This window comes from Solea solea, chromosome 18, assembly GCF_958295425.1.
Source record: "Solea solea chromosome 18, fSolSol10.1, whole genome shotgun sequence".
Taxonomy (NCBI): Eukaryota; Metazoa; Chordata; class Actinopteri; order Pleuronectiformes; family Soleidae; genus Solea; species Solea solea.
The window spans coordinates 6,889,507-6,911,678 of record NC_081151.1 but is presented as its reverse complement, the minus strand read 5'-3'; the positions used below and the strand labels follow the sequence as shown (position 1 = coordinate 6,911,678).

Below are 22,172 nucleotides of genomic sequence, written 5' to 3'. Positions count from 1 at the left end.
CTATATATGATCATGTTGTTTACATCCAACATCTATGCAGCCTAATCTGACAAATGTATGGAATTTTTCAATAATGTTGATTTTTTTTTATCATCATGACATTGTTTCTGTGCGGGGGCTGACAAACTATTGTATCGGGGCAGTTAGCAGTTTCTACGGAGTGGTCTCCGCCTAAAACCTGTTCTGTTGTCCATGCATCTCACTGATCTAATCAGTCAGTGCATTTGAATAGGTCTTCACAACAGACTGCGAGTAGAATCAGATCTGGTAATTCAACCCAAAACATTTACAATAGGAGGGAGGTTGATCTAGCATATAAGAATAACAGTTACTTTGATCCTTAGTCTTATTTACAGTGGTAAAATGAATTCCTCCTGAAATAAATGACGTTTGATTTCAGTTTATTTCACATTAAAAAGGTTGTAAACGCACCTTAAAGTATGATGCACTGTTTCACATTAAAGTAATTCACATTACCTCCATGCTAGTTGTCACACAACACCTACCTATATATTAATGCATTAATATACAGTGAATAATCGAATAATACAGCAGTGGCATTTCTCAGATAGAAGATTAGAACAGCAACAAGCGATATTTTTAATATTTTTGCTGTACTTAAATAACTCACAACTGGGTGTAAATGTAACTTGTTGTTAATAATAATAATGCTAATAGTAATAATAATAATAATAATAGCCTTGTTGTGTTTTGGTAGTGTAGTGCAAAGTGCAATTTTCATCATAGGAAACCCAGTCAAACATAACAGGTGCATTTCTTCTTACCTAATAAACCGAAACTGAGTTTGTATGTATTATTAACTCTATATTTATTGGTGGAAAAACATAAGAGCACAGTAGTTATATGTTAACTTAATGAACTGACCACTGAGTAAACTGGTCTTGTGTTGTTGGGTGTCATAAGCTTGCTGTGTCAAATAAAAGAAACGTAACGCATAGTTTTATCATTGGTCTCTTTAAAGAAAGGCCTTGTTGTGCTTTGATGTTGTAGAGCAAAGCAAACGCTTATTTTTCCATCATATAAAACCACAGTTGATGCGATACCACTGGAAATTTGCCGCGGATCTCTTTTTTCACAAAATGATGGCCGTCTTATCCAATGGCGGCTCCAGCAGAGGCGAGTCTCCGCCTGCTTTTGGCTCTTGGAAGTGCCTGGACTAATCAGCGCTCGCCTCCGTGTGTTCAGCCATTTTGTAAGAAAATCAAGCGACTCTGCCGCCCTACCTTCGCTTCAGACCTGCAGTTTTTTTCTTGTGCAATGGACGGGTAAGTGGAAAAGAACCGCACTTAAGACTCGATTTTTCAAAGCTAAACCGACCGCCGCCTAACTTATTTAAACTAACGGGCGTCTCATCGAACCAGTCTGACTCCGACGACCGCGTCGTTTTTAACAGTTGGCCCGGGAAACTTTACTTCAAACTGTTTTTCGTCAAAACATGCAACAGTTAGCAGTAGCTCATGCTAACTAGCAGTTGGTAGCCGTAGCTAGCTAACAAATGTTAATTACATGAGCCATTTTATATGTCGCGTGTATATAAACCACACCAGCCGCCATCAACTTCATATATTGAGCGCGTTTTGAGGGCAAAACCTGGCTTTCTTTTAGTGAACTCACTCACGCTGTTGTTCTTTACTGCATACTTTACCCAGTTTTGGCTGAGTGTATCACCGTAAGTTGGTTACACGGGAACTTGAGCGTTAGCTAAAGCAACGTGTCTCATTTCCGCATTCATTTGTCCGCGGAGTGCCAGGGCCATGTTGAAGATATCTGGCCTGAACATTAAATGTTGACTGATACCCGAGACTTTCTGTTTTTGGAGCTTTATCTAAACGGGGTTGCGAACACAATAGGGTTTTGTCTCGTTTAAGCGTATTCTACTCTTCTGGTCACCTGAATTTGACAGTTACTTCCGAAAGCCGAGCGAATGCTGACATGAGTTCGCCAGACAAGTCGTTTCAACGTGTATCTCTGGATGCTGTTTTCGTTACGACGTTGAACCGTTGAAACTGAACTTTTTCTTCATGTCTTGCCAATCCCCTGCAGCCGCCTAGACGCTGACTTGTACCCTCTGGGATCCGGCTACGTCCCTGAAATTGAGTAAGTATTTTTTTTTTTTTTGCATGATCAACTTTACCTCGATTAATCAAGTTTCAAGGAGGCCTGTCACGTTTTGCAATACGTGTTTAATTTGGAGTGGATCGTGTGACAAGTTCTGGTTTATATAGATTAATTTCTGCTCTAATGAAGATCTGTTTTTTTTTTATTGCAGCAGTGTCCATGACATATCAGTAGGCACAAAGGTAAGCCACATTTGAGTCTTTTGTGCATTCACTTTTCCTCCTGTTGCTGGCAGATGAATTATGCAAGCTAAAACTATATCCTATAGTTTAAAGGGTTGTTGATTATTATACCCACCAACATATTAACCATGCTCCAGAAAGTAATTTGTGACTGAAATGGTCTGTATAGTATTTATGCCGTTTCAATATATAGACGTGTGTCATATTTGTAATTCACTCTATGAAGTGATCAGATTACTTGATGGCACTACAAATCACTTGATCACTTGATGTGAGCCACTACAAGCCCACATTTTTGGAATTGTTGAAGACTAACAAGTCGCAGCGGGAGCGAAAAGGTACGCTGTTGATACTGGAGATGTAAGATGCGCAGTTTGTCGGTTTGCAAGAGCTTCCTCTATAATTACAGAAGTGCCGTGGAAAGCCATTACTCATGTATAATGAGTTTGCAGTTGCAGGCTGGATCTCCCTTTTTTTTTTGCACCCAAAGGGTCAGCATATGGTGTTGGTAGAAATTCTCAGGATTGTGAACACAGAATTTTTGATCATTCAATTAGAATTGTTAATCTAAGGTGGTGCTTTTGTTTTTCTACTGTGATTGTTTGGGAAATTAAACTTCCTGTTCACGCTCTGTTTTAAAGAGTTTGGGTCTCAGAGGAATGTTAAGCTAGTGATTGAAATCTGCCTAAATCCACTCTTTTCCCCATTTCAAGAGCCCTCTAAGAGCAAAGAGTTGCTTAATGTTCATTTCTGTTAATGTGTGTAATTTTGTTGAAGAAGGAACTGTTGGCTAGTAATTGTACCCAATAAAAATGCCTGTTAAAGTAGTAATCCTTGGTGACTGGGCTTAGGGCTGCTATGTGTGGGTGAGGTAATTGATCTCCACTGAAAGCTGTAACCGTCCTCCTGCTCAAAGGTCTCCACACTGTTTAAACAAGCCCTCTAATATAGTCACCCATAACAGGGACACCCCCCACCTCCATTCATTTCAGTTTGACCCGTTACTTGTTAACAAAATTAACAAAGCCCCATCTTATCAGGTGCTGATAGATGGTCAGGATGCCACTCCCGGTGTGCCTCTTTGTCCAACTTTTCCTGTTTTTCTGGATTTGATGTGATGTGGTAATGATGATGCAGAGTTATGGAGCACTGCCATCCTGGAATCTGTAATTATTCTGTCTGGGCAGAGTGTCTGGCGTTCTGCGGTCACATTCCAATCTTCCCCTCCAGCCCCCTGGTGAGGTGCAGCTCCCTGCCCCCTCCACAGGCGAGGGCTGGTCACACAGAGTAAACATGTCTATACCTGTGCTCCTCTCCTTTGTGCTTTTACTGAAAGATTACTCCACCAATCAACACCCAGCAGAGGCCAAAATAAGGTTGCTTGCAGACATAAGTACAAAAGAATAGCCGGAGGTTTTTCTTTCTTTGATGTAATGAAACCCAGGTGTGCCATAATCTATCTTTTTTCATTTCAAAGCAGATCTAGGGGCTTTATGTTGAAGCATTAAAACACTCACTCTGTGTAGAAACAGACACTGTCCATATTCAGAAATAGTCTAGAACAGAGTCACCAGGACTTCCCCAACTTTATGATGTCAATACATGGAACTATGTAACATAAAACTTCAAAAGCTTCTTACCAATATCAAAATTCAAAATAAAATGCTGGTAGTGTGTAAAATATGTGCGATATTTAATGTAATCTTGAGGATAGGCCTTTGTCAGCAAAAGGAAGCTGCTCCATACTTTCATTGTGCGTGCCAGAGATTTGTGTCATCATCCCAGAAAGGTTACTATTAAACTGTCCACATTCTGAGCAAACAAAGGATCTGAGCAATTTGGCACAGTGGTTTTGCACAGTGTTGGTTTAGACTCCATTTCTCTCTTCAATTGGCTGTGCAAGTAAACTTTTGCTTTGTGCCATTTTGCACTCTGCAACATACTTTCTCCCAAAGCTACAGGCTTATTTTTCAGTCAATTGCAGTCCAGTCTTCAGTCATGCATGTGATTTGATGCTCCTACTCTGCCCTGACTGTCTCAGCTCTGTAGATATTATTAGAATGAGGAAGAAGGGGGAGAGAGCGAGTCCAACTAGAACAGTAACTGTTATTTTCTAAGAGGAAGTTTGTGAAACCCTTGGAAGTAGGCCTGATCTTGCTGCTCTTCCTGTTTGGAGCTGGTCTGCTGACTGATAATGTGACACTGTGCAACAAAGGCCACCGAGTCTCTTCCTTCCTTCGTTTCTTGTGCCTTGCGTTGCTCCCATGCCATTTTTATTGTAATACAAATATTGTTGTTACTAGCAGTTTTCTTTTCTTCTAAATGTTAATCCTAAAATTGTCAGACTGCCTGTCTGTGTTGTCTTAGTAATCTTAGGCATTCCATTTGTCAATACTTGAAATTGGCAAAAAAAAAACTAGGTCCCTAATCCTGAAGTATAAGATTGTCCTTTGTTTCTTTTAAATTCATGGGTTATGATTGCAGACCATGTTTGCGTAGGTGTCTGTGAGGGTGGCTGAGTCAGCCAGACCATCTGGAAGTCAAAGGGTAGTTTGTACTACTGCTGTAGTGTTGCTTTCACGCAACTCTCAGTACCCCAAACCACCATTTTCTCCCATAACCTCATTCCTGCCTTTTATGAGTATACTTTCCTGTCTGACTGGGAACCCCTCTACAGCCTTGTCGTTACAAAGGCCAAGATTTAGTTTGTCAAGAAGAATACTTCCAAACCTGTTAGACTGGTCGTTGTCAAAACACTGCAGGGCCCTTCAACTCCCAGAGAGTCCTCGGGCCTCCATATGTGTGTGCAGCTGTATAACAATGCCCCTAGTCTCAGCCTGAACAGGACCATCATTGTAGAGTGCTGTAGAGCTTAGGCTGCTGAGCCACTTCTTGTGACTGCAATACTTCATCTTGCACAACCACAACCACACACACATCCACGAGAACAAGCCTGAAACAGCATTTTATATCTACTTGAGGAAGGGAGAGAGCATCTGGATGAGGCTCTTTCAGCAGACGCTAAACTAGTGTGCGCTATTAGTAGCTCCGTCTTGTTTTCCTATTCAGAGGAGTCAATTCTTCCTCCTCCTACTGAATTGTAAGAGAATGGCTTGTACTGACTGACGGCTGCTTTTATGCCCAGCATTTACTGCTGACCTGTTTTCTCGAAGATGACTAGTTAGTGTGTGATATGTATTAAAACACGATGATCTCAAGAGTAAGAACGGCTCATTGTTTTTAGATTTATAAACTGTAGGTAGTATGTTTACACCCCTTTCCCACCAGTCAAAAAATCAGTTCAAATGCTTTTTACAGGTAAAATATGTTTAATCAGCATTCATTCCTGGGTTAAATGACTGCAATGTTCTGTCCTTTATCAGTTTGGCTCCAGTTGGCATCAGTGGAAATGCATGACCTGGGTGAACATGATATCTTATCCTTTATTTTTTGCCAGAGATGTACCATTTCCGCTGCAAGGCTATGTGCCTTCCTAAACACTAGCCTGGCCTTTTAGCTTTCATGTTTGGAGTGGTCCTTACTATTAAGAACTCAATATAATTTTTCTGCTATCAAATCTTCTAACAATTGATTTAAAGGGAGGCTGAAGTAAAAGATGCAACATAGTAACTACCACATTATTGCTGTCGGTTCTAATGCGGTTATAATGCAGTTGTTTTATTTGTTTTTCCCTTCCCCCTGCTCATCTTGTTTTGGTGTATTGATGAGGGATGGGAGGTCTAGGAATGGTGGTAATTGTCCTTTTTAGAGGCTTCACCTGGGCTTAATTACTTGTGTATACCTACTGATGTTAGTGCTTTAGGGGCTTTAGAGAAGAGAATATAAGACCAGAAGATGTCAGTTTGTGGGAAGTAATATATTCTTGCAGACAAGGTGGTTCACTGAATTCCTCATGGTGAGCAAGGTGGAGTTTTTCTCATGCATGTTTGCTCCAAGCTCTTTTGGTTATCAGATTACTTCCTCCTTTATCACACAGTGGCCTGGTAATATGAGAGCTGTGCTCTCCACCTGCTAAGCTGTGCTGTCACTGGTGAATGCACTGAAATAAACCATTGTTTTCTGTTCTTCTGCAGAGGGGATCTGACGAACTCTTTTCTTCCTGCATATCTAACGGGCCCTATATCATGAACTCAGGTAGGGGGGGTTGCCAGGGAGGGGCAAATCCTTTTTATTGAAAGTGCTTGTCGTGTCTGTGTTGTTGGCGTTGTCATGACAATCAATCCATTATTCAAGAGGAACCAGAGCCTTCTGTTCCTATCCTGATTGTATCTGCCTCTGTTTTCCCTTGCAGCCAATGGCAACGACAGCAAAAAATTCAAAGGTGACGTCCGCAGTCCTGGTGTACCATCACGTGTGGTCCACGTACGCAAGCTTCCCAACGACATAAATGAGGCCGAAGTTATTGGCTTGGGATTGCCCTTTGGGAAGGTCACTAATCTGCTAATGCTGAAGGGGAAAAATCAGGTAAGGCAAAAAAAAAAATGCAGGTCTCATTTGACTCCTGGGTGTTTTTTAAGACCTCAGACAAGGGATTAGTTTTCTGTCCTTTTGTTCTGACCCAAAAAAAACTATAACAATGACTCTTTTGGTGTCCTTGTGGTTCATAGCCTATGGGGACAACTTCCTCAGATTCCCTGGAGGATAATACTTCATTATCTACTGTGTTCATGTATGAGGTGTTTTGTGTCAACTAACAAAGATCTCAAAATACATTTCTGTAGATTACAATTGTTTGCAGCAGATGTGGGAAGTTAAGAATTCTTAATCAGCATTGACTTATGTGGTATGTTATTGTCTATGTTTGGAGAAATCGATTGGATGTTTCTGATTGACTGGTTCCCCCTCCCTGCAGGCGTTCTTAGAACTGAACAGCGAGGAGTGTGCACAGACGATGGTGAACTATTATTCCTCTGTCACTCCCGTCATCAGAAGCCACCCCATTTACATGCAGTACTCAACTCACAAGGAGCTCAAGACGGACAACTCCCCCAACCAAGTAGTAAGGGCTCTTAACTTAATTCTGATACGTCCCCCCCCCCCCCGCTTAATCTAATCACATTGCATTCAAAATGTGTGTTGGTTGAATGTGAATTTTTAATTAGCCAACTTTGTTCATATGGTGAAGATGGCGTACAGAAAATGTTTCACCAATTGCAAAATTCTTTCCTCCATGTGAAGATTTTTCTTTTGCTTTCCCCTCTCAGCGTGCACAGGCAGCCCTGCAAGCAGTCAACGCACTGCATGGAGGTGGAATGGGAGCTATGGCCATTTCCACAGAAGCAGCTACCATGGCAGGAGCAGGGGCTCAAAGCCCTGTACTGAGAACCATTGTGGAAAACCTTTTCTACCCTGTCACCCTGGATGTGCTTCACCAGGTACAGGCCAATTCTCTCATATTTACTGTGAAAATGTAGAAAAATATTATAGAATGGATTGCAGTTCAAGAACGAAGGAAATGTGTTATTTTATATATTTTCAATTGTATATTAAGTGCTGGCTGGTTCCTTTTTTAAAGTTGCAGCCCTTTTTACCCTGTTTGCTAAAATTGCAACACTGTCTTCTAGTCATTGGAACAGTCTTTGTCAGATATTGCAATTAAAAGCTCAAAATATCTATAACAACGATTTATCATATGGCTTTTGCATTAACGTCAATAATAATGACAGCGAGGATCACGGCAGCTTAGCCTCAGTCAGGAAGTTGTGGAGAAGTATAATTCTATATGCAGTGTTTAAAAAGCTAACCACAGTAGGCACTTTCCAGTTCTAGTAAATGATCATTTGTGACCTCTCTCCTCTCCAGATTTTCTCTAAGTTTGGTACCGTGCTGAAGATCATCACTTTCACCAAGAACAACCAGTTTCAGGCTCTGATCCAGTATGCTGATGGCATGACCGCACAGCATGCTAAACTGGTAAGACTGGAACAACTTGTGTTCGTTGTCATTAACCAACTTTAAGGTTTAGTTAAGTACTCACCTCTGTCAAGTTGTTTGTATCATGTTTGCATGCTGTTTAGTTTTATTCCTTTACTGCCTTTGTCTTCACGTTTACTATGTTTTTTCATTTCACTTTGTCAACATGAGGTTGTTAGCCTTAGCGCTTTGTCACAATCCGTACAATCGACCACACGTGTGTATGTAAGCGCAGCCTAATTTGTCTTCATCTGTCACAGTCTCTGGACGGACAGAACATCTACAATGCCTGCTGTACCCTGAGAATAAGCTTCTCCAAGCTCACCAGCCTCAATGTCAAGTACAACAATGATAAGAGCCGAGACTACACCCGACCGGACCTCCCAAATGCTGATTCACAGCCTTCTATTGATCACCAGGCGATGACCGCTGCTGCATTTGGTAAGATTGGGGAGCAAGTTGTTGTTTTTCCTCTTCACATCCAAATATGTGTTTCTACATTTGATGCAGAAACGTGTGCTTGTATTCATCTCCTTCCCCTTTGTTTCAGCTGCGCCTGGCTTAATCTCCGCCTCTCCGTTTGGAGGAGCCCATGGCTTCCCCCCAACCTTTGCCTTTCAACAGGGTCAGTGCACAATTCCTCTTACTCTTTTCACATTGTGGCAAATATACTGATATTCTGAAATTTTCCTGTTATTTACCATATCTACAATGCAATACATTCACAGGAGTTAATTTCCCCCACGTAGGTCTGTCGATGCCTGGTATCCCCGGTGCCCTGGCGTCCCTTGGTGTTGGCCACGGCGGTATGGCGGCTGCAGCGGCTGCTGCCAGCCGACTCGGCCTCTCAGGGCTCACAGCCACTGGTGGACACAATGTGTTGTTGGTCAGCAATCTGAACCCTGAGGTCAGTAAACCAAACGGCCTAAGCCGCTCTACGTCCTGCCTGTGTTCGTGCAGTCCAAAGCAACCGCAAAATAATAGTGTCTCGTGTTCACACTGATTTATGGACCTAAATCCATTTGTTCAAGAGAAACCAGCATTTGTCCCTCCACAGTCTCCCACCACCACGATGTGATTAGTTGGAATGCCCCGACCACTCTTAGAAAATCAAAAGAGCAGCCATGTAGTAGAAACCTCTTCTCTTTCAGGACCTTTCTGTGTTTGACCAAACCTGCTGCATTTCTGACCTGCCACTTTGCTCACTGTGAATTTAAAGTTTATTCAAAACCACTAACTTCTTTTATTTATTTATTTTTTTAAACTTACCATTTCATATCTTCATTTTTTTGTCCATTAGTTGAAATCATTCTTGAGTTGTTGGAGAGACAATATTACTTTTCTCAGTACACATGTCCATTATGTAGGTCTTTTTTATTTTTATTTTAGACATATAGTATACAGAATCTATGTCGCTCTCTGTCACACTCATTACCTTTACTGTAGTTATGTACTCATACATGTAAATTAAACATAATGAATTTTTATTCTCACTGATTTCCAGATTATTGTTAGCATGATGATTTTAATATACTTTAAACACCAATATCCTGTAGTCCAAAAGTACATATTGTCTCTGCCTTTTTTTCTGTATTTCATTGTTAATCTTTTTTTTCTCTTCTTTTTCTTCTAGTGTTCCCATAGTGACAATGCATTTTAATTTAGCCAGTTCTACTGTCTGAAGCACTACATTTCTTTGTGTATACTGACCTTGTTTTTTACTTCCTTTTTTCTCTCTTCTTTCTCTGTCTCCCTCTCCCTCTTTTTTGTTTTTGAAACACCCCTCACGTCAACTTTTGCCAACTGACTGCACGCCCCATGACCAATTGTACCCTCTGTCCTCCTCTCCCCTCTGCCACTCCTGTGACTACTACGACCACTCCTCCCACCCAACCCAACCCTCTTTCTCCCCGTTCATTGTCCCCAATTTGGACACTATCCACAAATTGAAAACACACCATTGGCACCTTTATGGTCCCCCTGACTTTGCCACCATCTGTCCTTCCACCATCTCCCTTTTCTCCACCTCATCTTGTCTCTATCTGTTCTCCTCCTCCTCTCACGCTGTCTGAATCCTCTCCTCTTGTACTCTCTTCATTCTCTTCGTCCCTCATGCCTCTCCTTCCTCCATGGTACTGTGGCCTTCCTGTGGACCTCGCTGCCTGTGGCCTGCGGACATGTCCCGACTCCACTCCACTGTCCTCCACTCCGCTCCGTCTCTTTTCCCCTGTCCCCTGTTCCCTCTCCCCCTTTGGCCCCCTGCCCCGCTGCTCCCCCTGCTGTCTCTAAAGAGCGTTACGCCACACTGCCTCTTTATTCTTTTCGGTACGTTATCATCCTTTCATCTCCTTTTTTTATTACTACTGTTACCTGGCAAGGTGGGCATGTCTTGTCTCATTATGTTGGCTTTGTTTTTTTTTGTTTTATTTAACCACTGATGGCTCGTCATCAGGCTATGGGGCTTTGAAGGGTGGGGGTGTCTGTGTGTTTTTTGGGGTTTGTATGATCTGTTTTGGTTGTTGTGGGTTTGTGTAAGGGAAGTAAGGTGATAACACCATACAAAGCTGCAGCATTTCATCTAATAAATGTTTTATTTTCATTGGCAAAAAGCTATTAGTTTTTCATATTCAAAGAACAAACCCCCATAATGGTAATATTAAATAAAGAAATATGTAGGGATCGTTGTAATCCTGATGCATCACTCTGTGTCTCAAACTTGACCAATTCTGCTTTGCACATCAAAATTTTAAGCCATGCAAGTTCATCAAATTAAATGTTTACATTGAAGTTTTGGTGGTTGCCTTGAGTCACCCAGCAAAAGTATATGGCAAGATGAAATGCTGCTGCTCTTTTAGTGACTGTGAGTTGACATATCTATTGGATATTGTCACCATATTTATACTTTTGCAGTTTGTATCCATAACTCCAATGTAGGTATGTGCATGTTTAGTTTATTCCTCGCACGTCTCTCTATCAGGCCTTCAAGCTAATCAAGTAGTCAGCTTCTATAGGTCAAAACCGATCAGAACCTCTCCTTGATTCTTTTCCACCTTAAGATCGTTTACTTCTGAGAACCATATTAGCTTCACTGTCGGCATCCATGTGAGAGGGCTTATGTACGGTTAGTTGTAGAAGTCCCAAATGGAATTGAACATAAAATGACTAGATGGCCTGCCAGTTAGTTTGTTGTGCTAGAAAGAGTCGTATGTAGTCGCAGAATGAATAGGAACGTGTCTGACTTGTTGTTTAAAAGTGTTTGTTTGTTGCTGTGCGTGACTGTGTGGCTCCTGTCTCGGTCGCCGTTGCTCTTGTTTTGTGACACCGGTGTCCTCTGCTCCCCTAGGTGTTTATGGCGATGTGATAAGAGTGAAGATCCTGTTCAACAAAAAGGAGAATGCTCTGATCCAAATGTCTGATGGCACACAGGCCCAGCTAGGTAGCTACCCTCCATTTACAAAACATTATTTTTTTTGTCTGAATGTACAATGGCAATAAGGATATTTAAATCAGTCAAGCTCAGTCAGCCCTTTAAGTACTCATTCAAGTGATTTGAAATGTAAAATAAAAGGAACAGCTTAGCTGCACTGACAACTGAATGGCATATAGAAACAAGCTGTTGTGCACATTTTATATTATATTATTTGTGCTTTATTTTCTTTGTAGCTATGAGCCACCTGAACGGTCAGCGGCTGCACGGCAGGGCCATGCGCGCCACGCTGTCGAAGCACACCACGGTGCAGCTACCTAGAGAAGGCCACGAGGAACAGGGCCTCACAAAGGACTACAGCAACTCGCCACTGCACCGCTTTAAGAAGCCCGGCTCCAAGAATTACTCCAACATCTTCCCACCCTCTGCAACACTCCACCTCTCTAACATACCGTGAGTGCTGCCTCAAGAGTCTCATTTTCACTCCCACTCTCTGCCTCTCTGCTTAAAGCTCCTTTTTTTTTTTTTAAATCCCCCTTTGTAGTCCTGACTCGTTCTTTTCTATATTTAGTGCTTTGGATTAAGTTGTGGTGATAGTATTGTCTAAACATGTTTACCCTAGAGGTGGTATTTAAGATGGAATCATGCGCTTTGTTTATCCACACCAGTGTGTAGATACTAAGTACTGTTGTTTTTTGTTGTTGCCCTTTCATTTAGGCCTTCTGTGGTGGAGGATGACCTCAGGAGACTGTTTGGCAGCTCAGGAGCCACAGTCAAGGCCTTCAAATTCTTTCAGTAAGTCCCAATCCAAGTCATATTTGGTTCTGAATAACAACTCAAAGGTGTAGAGAAAACTATAGAATATACTGGAGGAACCAACGCATAAGTAGGCAGCATCTTAAAACAGCTTTGTTTATGTATTTGTTACAGAAAAGACCGCAAGATGGCCTTGATCCAGATGGGCTCAGTCGAGGAGTCAATTGAGTCCCTCATTGAGTTCCACAACCACGACCTGGGAGAGAACCACCACCTTCGAGTGTCCTTCTCCAAGTCCACCATCTGAGTGCCTTTCCCCTCCTCCCACCAAATCTATTACCGCCTGAATGCTACCTTTATCAAGTTCCCATTCAGTGGAAATAGAACCATAACATGTTTGTGGCTGTGTTTCTGTGCAGGGTGTTGCTCCCTTCTCCTCCATTCGTCATTCCCCGTCATTAATGGGTTTGGGTATCGTGTAGTTCCAAATATTTTCACAAGTTCTACACAAAACCTTTTGTATTTCGAATATTTTAGACGATGCAAAAAAAAGAGTCGTTGCTGTTTTTACTTATTTTTTTGTGTTTTCAGCTACACACGCTTGCTCAAGCTGATCCTGTGGCATTACAGTGTGACTTACAGGATGTAGACGAATTCAGGTGGCTTTTTTTTTTTCTTTTCTTACTTCCACTTCTGGCACATTACCATTTTTCAAAATCCCCAAGGCTATAGTAAACAGCAGCATTTTTCAGACTGAAAATGGCAAGTGGTAACAAAGATTGTTAGGAATTGTGCATAGTTGCTGTTTTTTTTAGTTTTTTTTTTACTTTGCAGGTAGTTTAAAATGAGCCCCACACAGCTCTAGTTTTTTTTTTTTTTTCTTTTTTTTATAGGGCACAATTACAGCAGCCTGCATATATCACACATACATGCATACCTGTTGATGTAAACAAAAAATAGTCCAAATTTAGTTCAGGAAATAATCGAAGCACATTTTTTTATCCTAGCCTTGTTTATAAATCAGGTAATCCTCTGTCCCCCAAACTGATAAATGATTTGTTCCCTCATCGATATTTAAGAGCACTGGGACACGGACAACATTCTCCACAGAAACATATCAAAACTTAATCTGCGTCGGGGGGGGGGGAATTTTTTTCCCAAGGTTAAGTCGAGAAGGCTGATGAACTGACACTTTAGACCAAAAGAAGACAAACAAGACCCCCCTCCTCCACCACAGACCGTGGATGAATCTGATCCACAACCAACACGCATCATTCCTCCTATGATAGCCGTGTGGATATCTTTTCTGTGTGTGTGTGTGTGCCTTCTAGAAATACTGCTTCAAACCTGTTTGGCCAGTCTGTGATGGTTTGAAATTGATGATTTTTGTTTCGGCTCACGGACCCATCCGATGACTTTTCTGTCTTTTTTTTTTTTTCTTTTCAAATCCTGTAACGTCCCACCTTTTCTTTGGGGGAACCATACCACTATTTGAAGTTGTTCAATACAATAAGAGCATCCATGCTCTTGTGCCTTACCCCCCCACCACCACCATCACCTACCAGATTGCCTTTAATCACAGCTCTGGCTTCATTTGGAAATGATGTGGTTCTCTATTGTTTCCCTGTTCCATGCCTCGATACCAGCATTGTAAAGATGAGGGGAAAGTGGCCCATTCAGTCTTCAGTTTCTTCTTATCTATGGATTAATATGCATATAGCCTCATTATAAATATATATATATATATATATGTAGAAACTATGAATGTAAGTCAGTTAGATGCCTAATAACCCTTGCTAGGAGATGTAGCTCTATTAGGTGTATCATGACAGGAGCAGAGCTGTTTCAGCCTCCCTGTCCCACAGTCCCCGCTCACCTCCACGTCGACAAAAATGGTTGTCGGCGCCTCATTTAACCATATTATGTTCATCTGTATGTGGACGCATATATTCATTTATCTTTTTCTTTTTAAATGTTAGCATTTACATGTGTATAACTTCGAAGCTTAACTGGTAATCTATTTGTAGTTGGTTGGGTTTGATCATTATCACAGTGCCTTGAGTGCTTTTGAGTTGTTTTTGTTTTTTTTGTAAATCTGAGGCTGAGACACTTTGCCGCCTGGTCAGTTGACGTCTGTTGTTTACCTCTTCATCCAGCTGTTTTCGTCTTACAGCGATGCCTTTATCCCATTACGTTCAGGTAATCATACCCACGAGAGGGCAGCTGGGAGGCATTTGTCAACTGATGGTAACATTTGTCTTAAACTGTGTCGAGGAAAAAAAAAAAGAAATCCCAGTATATTTTTCTCTTAAATTCAGGATAACAGGATTTATATGGTGGGGTAAATCCCATCCATCCCCTGTCTGTGTCCGCAATCAGGTTCTTTAGTGCACTTTTCCTCAACGATAGGTCCAAGTTGTTCACCATCACGCTGAAGTCTTAAAACACGTCACATTCCTGCGTGCCTCCGAGCACCGTTTTCTTTTGTTGTTTTTTTCACAGCCCGGACCACTGTAGTCTTGGACCAGATGCAGATTTCGCTCTGTCTCTATTTTTGTAAGATTGTTATGCATGATTTAACAAGTCTTTCGTGTAGCTTACAGACGGTTATTGCTGTTAAGGACCAAAGTATCTTCTGTCCCTGCTGTTTTGTAGTGTTGTGATTTCTTCAAAGTTTTTTTTTTTTGTCACATTCCTGCTTTTCTATGAAAAACACAAGGCTTTGATTTCCTTATTTTCTGTTTTCTCAAAGCGCTTGGAAGTGTCACCTGAGTTTTTGGGTAACATCACATACTGTATTTTTTACCCCACCCCCTTTGTTTGATTGACTTTACAGAGACCCGTATATGGGTAGAGATCACTTTAGAATGGATACTTAATTGATCCACAGTCCTAGCTGTGATGTTGACAGTGTAGTTCATATGCCTTTTCAGTCTTTTTGTTCAAAAGCTTTTATTTTATCCTCTTTTTTTTTTTATGTGAGGGCGGGCTGGGGTTATTGTACGAAGCGGGTTTGATGGTTGTATATATTCGTGTTTTTGTACCACAAAATCATTTGGATTATATCCACTCTACGTTCAAAACATGTATATTTTGATAAAAACAATACAGACCTTATTGAGCTCTTCTGGAGCTGTAAAAACAACAAAAAACTTTTTGTAACACAAAGTCATTAAATCTATCTGAACACACAGGAGTGTCTCTGTATGTGCCCGCCCCTCCCTCCCTCCCTCCCCCCCACACTTTGCAACTCTGTTCTCGTCTCTTGCATCTTCTGCTGCCTTCAATAAATCTTTAGTTTGTTCCCTCTTTCATCTGGCCTCATTTGGTTCCTGTCTCTTCCTCTCTGTCCTGTGGACCTGCCGCTCTGTACCGGTTAACATTTCGTGTAACATTTTCCACATTTCCCGTCCTGTTTTTTTTTTTTTTACTACTGGTGTTTTTTTTATTAGTCTTTTTACTTTATTTCCGACTTTGTACTCATCCCATCTGCTCATCTGGGCTCAATCCTGTTCCAATCCCTTTTGAAACGGCTGAATTGATAATGGCAAAGCGCAGAGTTAATTCGATATGCAACACTGGATACCTGCCATTCTTGATTTTGAGTAATCCTGTGCTCTGCTTTGCCCCTTTTTCAATTTAGCAGCTCTATTTTTCACTTAAAAAAAAAAGAAGAAAAAAAGAACAGGTTGCCGTGGAGACCATGTTGCTGTGTCTCATGAAATGAATAATTAGGATAGAACAAGTCTGGTATCTGTCAGTTCAACAAGGATCTGAGAGATGAAAGTATAAATATAAATGTTATACACCTCCATAGCCGCTAGGGGGAGGTATTGCTCTCTGGTGCAAAGCAAAGGCTCTTCAGTGGAGGTGACTTTACCTGCCACTCACTTTGTCAGTAGTTAGTGACTTAATCTCAAGTGCCTCTCTAGGTTTTTCTGTCCTTATACCCTACTTTTTCTTTGAAGACTTAAAAAAAAAAAACAGCATAATGGATTAACCTCTGACCTTCCTCACTTTTCAAGAGGGAGATTTTGTGTCTGGGGATGTTATGCATTGCAGGGAGAGCTGGATTTAATCCCAGTAGCATGTGCGGCGGCGTCTTAAACGCAGCGAAACTCCCAAGTTTGTATGGATTCCACAGGAAAGGTTCCCTTGTTCCTCTTCTGTTATTTGCATAAGCAGACCGCTTGAAGGTCACATTTAAAGACCCGACAGTCTGACAGAGACAGACAACCTTCAGACTGCAGATACCAACATGGCATAAGAATCTGCTGCGCGTTTAACCGCGTCAAGATCTGAAGGCGGATCTTGTATTTTGATGTTGCCGCAGTCCAAGTGCAACTCCATGGCAGCTTTTTTGATGCTGCTTTGATACCCCAGACCCTTGTTTACTTGCAGATTTTTGTGTATGTGTGTGTGTTTATCTCCGCATCAAGAGTAATTTAAAGCTGAGAGCAGTCCAAACAAAATCCCCCTCGGAATACATTGACATGCGGGGAGATTGTATAGCTCAAAGCGAAAGAATTGAAACATAGATCTGTGGTTTTTGTTGTACAAAATTTCTTGGAGCCGTGGTCCTTAATCTTAATTTATTCTACCCAGATATGCGAGCTGAATCTGGCAATTTGTGGAGGAAAAGGGGGGTATTTTCCCAAAATTGCATTTAATCAAAAGTTATCTGATCATTCTGTATATACTTTAAGCTCTATTACACAATCTGACCCCCGTCTCCAACATGTCTCCTCATTTGTACTCTAAACTGCTTCAGCATGTCATTTTGTGTAACTGCCGGCCACCCCGATCTGTCTCCGTCTTTGTTTGCCCGATCCAGACCCTTGGGTCGTTCCCCGGCCTCGTGTGTTGCTCGAGCACGGCCGCTAAATGCAACCATGTGAGGTGGAGATCCCGGCCACATCTGGCAACATTTATCTGTATTAGTGCTGTGGTCTCTAATCAAGCAAATACGGGGCAAACCCCCCACGGCCACACGCGTTAGTTCAGTCCCGGGCGGTGGCTTAATGGTAAATGAGGTCAGGGCGAGCAATTACCTCAGGAGACCGTCCTGTGAATGATTTGTGACATGATCAATGCCCACAAGAGTCCGTTAGACACAGTAGTGTAGAGCGTGTGCTGACCCAACATCGTCCATCTTGGGCAGCAATGAATGGTTTGGATTTAGCGAGCGCTCATGTATCCATACCGACTGGCACTAATTTGGATTAAAGTTCACTTTCGTATCCGAATCCTCCCAGTAATGTTTAGTCTGCACGGCTTACATGAGATTGTCGGCTGACTCCTGAGAGTGGCACAGCAGAGGAGGGAAAAGCCTCAAGCCGCGAGGTGAAGGATGTATTAAATCTGTAGTGGCTCCCCTTTAAAAAAAAAAAAAAAAATGCCATCAGGAGACTGTCCGCCAGTTTACATATGCACGCCTCAGACAGATGTTGAATAATTCATCCACAGAGGCGGACAACAAGCAGCTGTATTTGGGTTACGGGGGTGCTTGGGTTCTCTCCCTACCTGAATTCGGCAGTCGAAATTATAGGCATTACTGTGCAAGCGGAGCAGGGCGGAAGGGAAACTAGGACACTTTGCATAATGGGTCCAACCTAGAAGCACAATAAGATGTGGGGAGAAAATAGAGCGAGAGAAAGGTTCATTTTAGAATTACAACACTAGGCCTTTCAGAATTTAGGAATGCTGTGGCAAGTCATTCTGTTTGGCAAAAAGGAGTTGGTACACTGCAGAGAAATCCTCCATAAACTGTGTTTCTCTCCACCGACATGTTGATGCCACTTTGTAGTTTCAAAAATCATTTTCCTTGATCAATTCTGGTTTTCCTCCGGATCGCTTTCTGCTCAAACATATCGATACGACAGATCCTCGTCGTTCTCTCCGTCGACTCGGAGGGTTAATGTGTAAAAGATGGATGTTTCTGCAGAGAAATCTGCTCACACACACACACGCTCCACAGATGAGGCAGCACGGGTGACGGCGCTCCGTCATTCACAGCTATCAGGGGGGTTTATGGCTCACAGGTTTTAGACTTGGTGCTGCCTCCTCTTGCCCTTTGGGCCTTAATGGACGCTGATGGAAAATGACTCCACTGTTCCAGCGATCCATCAGCTGCCCTCCCTCCTTCTCCTTCTCCTTCTCTCTCTCTCCCTCTCTTCCCCCCTCTGAGCCTCATCCATCAGGCCTCAGCTTTCAAACACATCATGAACTTCTACACAAGTCCAGATGCGAGACAGCTAAACAGATGGCTTCGCTGGTAATGGAGTGGCGTGCAAAGACGTTTTAGGGGCCACGGGCGCAAGTGAGCAAAATATAATTAAAATAACATTATTTGTGCCCACTTTCATATTTATTTCGGTAACCGTACACTCAGGCGGGGGGAGGGGGGGGGGCTTGTGTATGGATGGGAATATTTTCCATGTGGTGGCTGGATGTAATTTAGTCTTACCCGTTCATTCCGTGAAAGTGTGATTAAGGTCAAACGCTGCAGTTTGGTGGAAGTGGTGAAAAGTAAATGGTGAGAATTTACATTCACTTTTAAATCCACGGTACGGTCGGGACGATGCAGTACAATGTCGGCCACCAGGGGTCTCCCCGATCACAATCTCTCAATGACCACGTTTAAGAAGCAGCACAGGATCATGGGAATTGTTGTCCTACTGTCTCGTTTAGTTTGTACCGCAAAAACCTGAATTACTTTCACCTCGGATCTTTTTAACTCGGAAACTGGACCGAATAGTTCCGACTTCTCAACTGGAATGCGGTCAACTCGGAGGTGATGTCACTCCCTTTATGGTCCACGACCTGGTACGGAAATACAGATTTCTGTGGAAAAGTTTTGACCGATGTAAATGCACGACGCTACAAAACCCTAATATTATTGATAATAAAACTTAGCCTCGTGGTTTTTAGATATTTTAATTTGTTTACCTGGTCAGAGGTAAAAAGGGATGAAATGGATCATCTGGATTCATGTCGGGTCAGTAAACTTTCAGTTAAGTTTCCCGAGTGCGTCCTCGGATATGTTTGGTCAGTGCGCAGTGACTCTCCAGAGAGATAGAGAGCGCAGCGCAGCTCGGCGCGGCACGGCTTCAGACCTCAGACCCCGCCCGCGCGGAAAGAACGACTCGGGAAGAGAGAGAGAGAGAGAGAGAGATGTGGGGGTGGGGGCTACTCAGGCTCCACCGAATCAGGGCGCTGGAGAGTCTTGTTGCCGCCGTAAGTGCAGGTAGCGCCGGAGCGTGTTGTTGGGAGTGAAGCTGTGATCAGCAGCTGAGTGTTCCTCTGTGACCGTGACGCACGGCGAAAAACAAAGTGCGGGCAGCATCTTTGCAACTGGAGACACGTTGGATAAAAATAAATACAAAAAAATAAAAAATAAATAAATAAAGGAAGAAGAAAAACAGAAAGAGCCGGAGCCAGCGGAAGAATCAGCAAGTTGAGATGCAGCTGCGGGAGCGTGTGGCTGCGTGAGGAGGAGGAGGACGAGGATTCGGACTCTCCGCTGAGCTGCGACAAGTTTGTGACTGCACGCGTCGTCTTTGTTGGATGTATTTGCGTCAAATGCAGTCGTTTTTAAAAGGGTGAAGTGGACGGACACGGTTTTTGTGCGTGTTTTTTCCTCGGACGCAGCGTGCGCAAAGAAAATCCAACAAAAAAAAAAAAAATCTGGGCAAACAAATGTGACAGCCAATCGTTGTCTCCCGTGTTTTGACGACTAACGGTGCCGCCGACAGAACAACAACCCACGGATTCTGAATTCTGGAAGCTGATCACTTGTGATTTCGTGGAGAAAGCGGGGAGCTCACCCAGGTAGCGCACCTCTCCCTCCCTCCCTCCATCTCTCTCTCTCTCCCCCCTCGGCTGTGCGTAATGGGAGAAAAGTTTCGGACCTTGCAGGAGAGACGCACTCGAAGCATCTCTTTGTAAATAGCATGCGAGTCCCGCTCTTTCGTCTGCCGCTGACCCCGAGTTTGTAAAGTGGATTCCGGCCGTCCAGCATGACTTGAAACACCGCCGAGGTTACCGCGCCAAGACCCGATTTGTCCAAAATACGCACAGGCATCGATGATCTAGAGAGGGTTTCTGCAGCAGCAGCAGCAGCAGCATCAGCGGAGGTGCAGTGAAAACCTGGTCCCGTTTACACACACACACAGAGAGAGAGAGAGAGCGAGATTTCCACTGGATGTCTATGATGTTGTGCCAGCTCGGACAGAAGTGTGTGATGGAGGTGATGGTGCTCACGGTCCTGTCCTGGGTGTCCGTGTGGGCCGAGGAGAAGATCATCTTTGACCGACACGCTGTCTACTGGAACAGCTCCAACCCCAAGTGAGTCTTAGAATGTGTTATTCTTGTATTTATCACCTCTTTCGGACATAAACACTGACCTTGTCTGGACCCAAAAACCTGGTCCTAACGAGGCAACACCTAATATCTGAGTAAAGTGTGAGTTGTGGTGAGGTTAAGGTTCAAGCTTGACATTAACTGGTTATGGGCAGGCTTTGTTTATAGTTTGACCAAATGAATGGAAGTGAATGAGAGTCCTTAAAATGACACTTCTGTGAGCCCGTGTGTGTGTGTGTGTGTGTGTGTGTTTCTGTTCTTATTATGTGGCGAGGACACATTTTGGCTCCAAACCCTTATTGTCAGAGCTGACTCAATCCATGTCAGTGTCCTTGGCAAGGTTGCCATTTGTTTCCCCCGCGCTGGAAAACACAATAGTTTACAGACACAAACGTACAGATTATTCTGATTGTTGCTAAACTCAAAGGACTTCTCCAAACTTAAACGTACAAAGCATTTGTTCCCGGGGAAAAAAGTGTAATCAAAATGTACAATAACACAACACATAAAACGGCACTTTTGTCCTGAAAAAAGTAATTACACACATCTTTGCCCCCCCCAGCAGGCAATAAAATATTAAAATAGATGTAATCTGCCTCTTGCTGATATCAGTGCAGGCCAGTTGAGCAGAAAATACTGCTCTTCTTTTGTATTTATGGCTAAATGTGTTTCCAATATGAACAATGTTGACACTCTGCTTATTGTTAGGCCGTTTGAGGAGGTCTTTGATGGTTTGGACTTGGTTTTAGCGTGGGTTTAGGGTTAGGCACGTAACACACCACGTCCATGAGTGTCCCCTATGTGTGTGTGTGTGTTTTGGAGACATTGTCCGTGTATCTGCCTGCCATGTGTTGCTCGCTCTTGAAATATCTTTTTTGCTGTTTTGGACGAATGTTGTAATAGTAATAGTCCTGTTTACAAAGAAAAGTGACACACACACACACACAGGTGCACACTGCATATGGCACAGGGAGCCTTTTGTCTTTAGACAATAAGGGCATCTTGCCTCTTCTCATCAATGTCTAGAGATTTTCTCTCGCCCTGTGTCTATCTCAAACTCCTTCTCTTAAACACACACACACACACACACACACACACACACACACACACACACGGGTTTGTGCAGCTGTTCTTACTAGGACACTGCGTTGACTTCCAGCCTGTACAAATACGTAGCCCTAACCGTAACCATAAACCAGTGAATGTCTCCCCCGAACTTTAACCATAACCACAATTCCCCCATTAGCCCTACACGTAACCGCTTCCTCATTAAGACCAGGTTTTGGTCTCCGTGAGGACCAAACGAGGTTAGCGTTAACAAGCACACACACACAGTTGTAACCTTTTTTTTCGCCACGTTGTGCCAGAAATGA

The 22,172-nt window shown here is 42.8% G+C and overlaps 2 protein-coding genes across 6 annotated transcripts in view; both read left to right on the top strand.

Annotated features, from left to right (window-relative positions):
- The first annotated feature begins 1,181 nt into the window (after window positions 1–1,181).
- On the top strand, window positions 1,182–15,629 carry ptbp1a (polypyrimidine tract binding protein 1a). Of its 4 annotated transcripts, none has more exons than XM_058615143.1 (16): window positions 1,182–1,286; window positions 2,065–2,118; window positions 2,291–2,321; window positions 6,416–6,476; window positions 6,634–6,806; window positions 7,195–7,341; window positions 7,547–7,717; window positions 8,145–8,255; window positions 8,516–8,696; window positions 8,806–8,880; window positions 9,005–9,162; window positions 10,547–10,580; window positions 11,599–11,691; window positions 11,919–12,135; window positions 12,400–12,477; window positions 12,613–15,629. In XM_058615143.1, exons 1-16 carry the CDS (start codon window positions 1,279–1,281, stop codon window positions 12,743–12,745), a joined length of 1,725 nt encoding a protein of 574 aa, XP_058471126.1. In that variant the 5' UTR covers window positions 1,182–1,278; the 3' UTR covers window positions 12,746–15,629. The 4 variants fall into 4 exon arrangements, with proteins under 4 accessions (XP_058471126.1, XP_058471124.1, XP_058471127.1 ...); XM_058615141.1 differs by having other exon boundaries at window positions 8,984–9,162; XM_058615144.1 differs by having other exon boundaries at window positions 1,185–1,286; window positions 2,294–2,321.
- A 3,976-nt stretch (window positions 15,630–19,605) lies between these two features.
- The window catches only part of efna2a (ephrin-A2a), an 85,310-nt gene continuing 82,743 nt past the window's right edge, over window positions 19,606–22,172 (top strand). The window contains exon 1 of one of the 2 annotated variants that reach the window (XM_058616297.1): window positions 19,606–20,784. In XM_058616297.1, the coding sequence (XP_058472280.1) occupies window positions 20,642–20,784 (143 nt within the window). In that variant the 5' untranslated portion in view covers window positions 19,606–20,641. The remainder of the gene's footprint in view (window positions 20,785–22,172) is intronic. The other variant, XM_058616296.1, reaches the window with a different exon arrangement.

Coding starts and splice junctions, on each gene's coding strand:
- ptbp1a (XM_058615141.1), top strand. Junction 2,119..2,290: donor GGCTACGTCCCTGAAATTGA/GTAAGTATTTTT, acceptor TTTTTATTGCAG/CAGTGTCCATGACATATCAG. Junction 7,718..8,144: donor CCCTGGATGTGCTTCACCAG/GTACAGGCCAAT, acceptor TCTCCTCTCCAG/ATTTTCTCTAAGTTTGGTAC.